The following is a 2,939-nucleotide window of genomic DNA, read 5'->3' as shown; positions in this document are numbered from 1 at the left end:
GTTCTCTTCCCGATTCTATTACCCTTCTTGCCGGATCAAGCTTGTTCAATACAGCTTCTTGCACCTGCACAACCCTTCATGCCGTATTATTCGTTGTTTTCCTAGAGTGTCAATAGAGTTAGATACTGCTGTCCTTGACCTTTACATGAAATGTGGCAGCTTAACGTATGCTAGAAAAGTTTTCGATAACATGAAAGGAAGGAATATCATCTCCTGGAGCACTATGTTATCCGGGTATTGGTATGCACGGCCACGGTAAAGAAGCACTTCATCTCTTTGATCAAATGAAGGCCTTAATAAAGCCAGACAGTCAATTCGTTAATATTGTCAGCATTATCTGCGGTTTAATTATGAAGGATGGGGTCTCGATTCCTGGTAAGGACTTGGGTAACACAAGCGAACATATGAGTAGGACAGGGCAGAGTGGGCAGTTAACCAGCCCTGGAGTCATGAAAGATGCCTGTGAGACCAGAAGCTGGTGTCTGGGGGCACTGCTTGGAGCTTGTAGAATTCATTCAATGTAGAACTGGCAGAAATCGCTGCCAAATCGTTACTCAACTGGATGCCGAAAATCCCGGAAGGTATGTTCTCTTGTCCAACATATATGCATCATTGGGAAAAAGAAGAGAAGCTTATAGGATTAGAAATTTAATGAAAAGCAGAGGTGTAAAGAAAAAAGTCGGTTGGACTAGTATAGAGATTAAGGGCAAGATGTATACGTTCGTGGCCGGGGATAGAGCAAACCCTGAAATGGATCTAATCTATTCAGAGTTGGGTAAACTAATGGAGAGGATTAGACAAGAAGGGTATATACCAGATGTAAGCTTTGTATTGCATGATGTGGAGGGGGAGACAAAGGAGATGATGTTGTATGCACACAGTGAGAAGCTGCCATCGTTTTTGGGCTGATAAAGTTGGGACATGAAAGTTCGATTAGAATAACAAAGAATTTGAGGTGTGTGGTGATTGTCATACGGCTACAAAGTTCATTTCCAAGGTTACAGGAAGGGAAATTGTGGTGAGAGATTCCCAGAGGTTCCATCATTTTATGAATGGCACTTGTTCCTGTGGAGATTATTGGTGATTATGTTTTTGCTGTAATTTTTTTTTATTTTCAATTATTTAATTTTTTTTAAACAAATTTATTAGATTTAAAACCGAGTTAGAAAAATACATGTCTTTAGAAAATTTGTTATGCGCCCCTGGAAATATTGAGATAATCCTAAATAAGTTATTAAGATTATTTACTTGATCCATGCTAGGCTCAATATAAATTCAAAGGAAGAAACTTACATGTATATTTCTTTTGGGTGAATTCCACAAAAAGTCCCCAAACTTTAGGCTAAATTCTACATTGCTCAACTGAGTCCCCAACTGCAAAGTTTAGTATTAATGTGGCATTTCCTTCAACGGAACTACTAATGCAAGGATGACGGTTATACGAAATTTTGCAAATTGAAGACTTATTGATACATTTTGAAGTTTGAAACCTATATAGAATTTGACCTAAAGTTTGTAGACCATTTGTGGAATTAACCCTTAATATATAATTGTTCTGGATTAGTTTAATTTATTTCTGGATATAAAAAAGTTTCATTTTAATTTTCAATTCCACTGATTTAATAAATTGATTTGATCTTAATTAAATAATTTTTCTATGCGATACAATAAAAAGTCAGTTGAACTCTTGTCCGAATCACCATAAGGTCGGTTTTTGTGCCATATACGGTCGGTTTTCAGTGCCCGACTGATCGGTTCAGATTCCAACTACGTAGTTTGTTTTTTTTCATAGGTCTAAAGCAAGACAGAAAAAAAAAGTCCTGAGTCCCCGTCCATAGTCAAAATACCTTGGATTGGGATTACGAATGAGTAGGAACGATAGTGAAACCTTATCTGGGGTTTTTTTTTTATATTGCATAAAATAAAACTAATTTTATCCCAACTGAAGCATTGGTGGCATTCGCAAGTGTCAACGCAATGGCTAAAGAATTAGGAGAGGAAATAACTAAGAAGCCATTGATAATAGCAATGAAAGGGCATCCCGGCACTGGCAAATCCACTTTAGCCCATGCCTTAGCCTCAGCCCTCAAATTCCCTCTCGTCGACAAAGATGACATCCGCGACTCCACTTTTCCGCTCCATCAGCAACCACAAGGTTCCGACACCCTCCTCAACCACCTCTCCTACGAAGCTATCTGGCGAGTCGCCTCAACTCAGCTCCACCTCGGCATCAGCGTCATCATCGACTCTCCTCTCTCTCACAGAACCCATCTCGACCGTCTCATCAGCTTAGCGGCGTCGGCCGGAGCCCGCCTCCTGATTGTGGAGTGCCGGCCTTCGGACGAGGCTAAGTGGAGGGAGAGGCTTGAAGGGAGGGAAAGAGTTGGCACAAGCCAAACTCTTGGGAGGAGCTTCAGGAGCTGATTAAGGGGTATGGCGGATGCACGGAGTACGATGTCGGAGATGTGCCCAAGATGGTGGTTGACACGACGGCGCCTAATCTAGGGTTGGAGGAGTTGGTTTCCAGTGTAGTGCGTTTCATTGCTTCTTCTTGAGGCAGATCAGTTGGATTGTACTGTGGGCGACCCAACCCCGATGTGCATAAAAACTTTATTACTACTAGAAAGACTTCATTTTAAAATGCTGTTTTGCGTTTTTGAAGCGTATACTCTCAATCAACTATAATTTTTTTACTTTATTCATTAAAAATAAAAATTTTATAATTTAAATAGCTATGTGTTGAATTAATTTCTAAATGTAATACTCGGTTCAATCAGATCTAAATTGAAAGGTATTTTAACACTATTCACTATCTTGTCAGAAATAATCAAATAATTCAATTCATAATAAAATTACAATCATTTCCAAGCTTAAATCAAGCATATGAAACATTAAAATAATCTAGGAATAAATCTTGACTAAACTGAAAGTTTTACCAT

At 39.1% G+C, this 2,939-nt stretch overlaps 2 protein-coding genes across 2 annotated transcripts; both read left to right on the top strand.

Moving 5' to 3' along the window:
• Positions 1-456: 456 nt before the first annotated feature.
• LOC121209857 (pentatricopeptide repeat-containing protein At1g20230) lies at positions 457-909 on the top strand. The gene has a single exon (XM_041081619.1). It carries the CDS (start codon positions 457-459, stop codon positions 907-909), a length of 453 nt encoding a protein of 150 aa, XP_040937553.1.
• Positions 910-1,977: 1,068 nt separating this feature from the next.
• LOC121209856 (uncharacterized) lies at positions 1,978-2,424 on the top strand. The gene has a single exon (XM_041081618.1). It carries the CDS (start codon positions 1,978-1,980, stop codon positions 2,422-2,424), a length of 447 nt encoding a protein of 148 aa, XP_040937552.1.
• Positions 2,425-2,939: the final 515 nt, after the last annotated feature.

The sequence above is a fragment of the Gossypium hirsutum genome, chromosome A11 (assembly GCF_007990345.1).
Source record: "Gossypium hirsutum isolate 1008001.06 chromosome A11, Gossypium_hirsutum_v2.1, whole genome shotgun sequence".
NCBI classification, from domain to species: domain Eukaryota; kingdom Viridiplantae; phylum Streptophyta; class Magnoliopsida; order Malvales; family Malvaceae; genus Gossypium; species Gossypium hirsutum.
The sequence above is the reverse complement of the archived record's forward strand: the minus strand, read 5'-3'. Positions and strand labels throughout refer to the sequence as shown.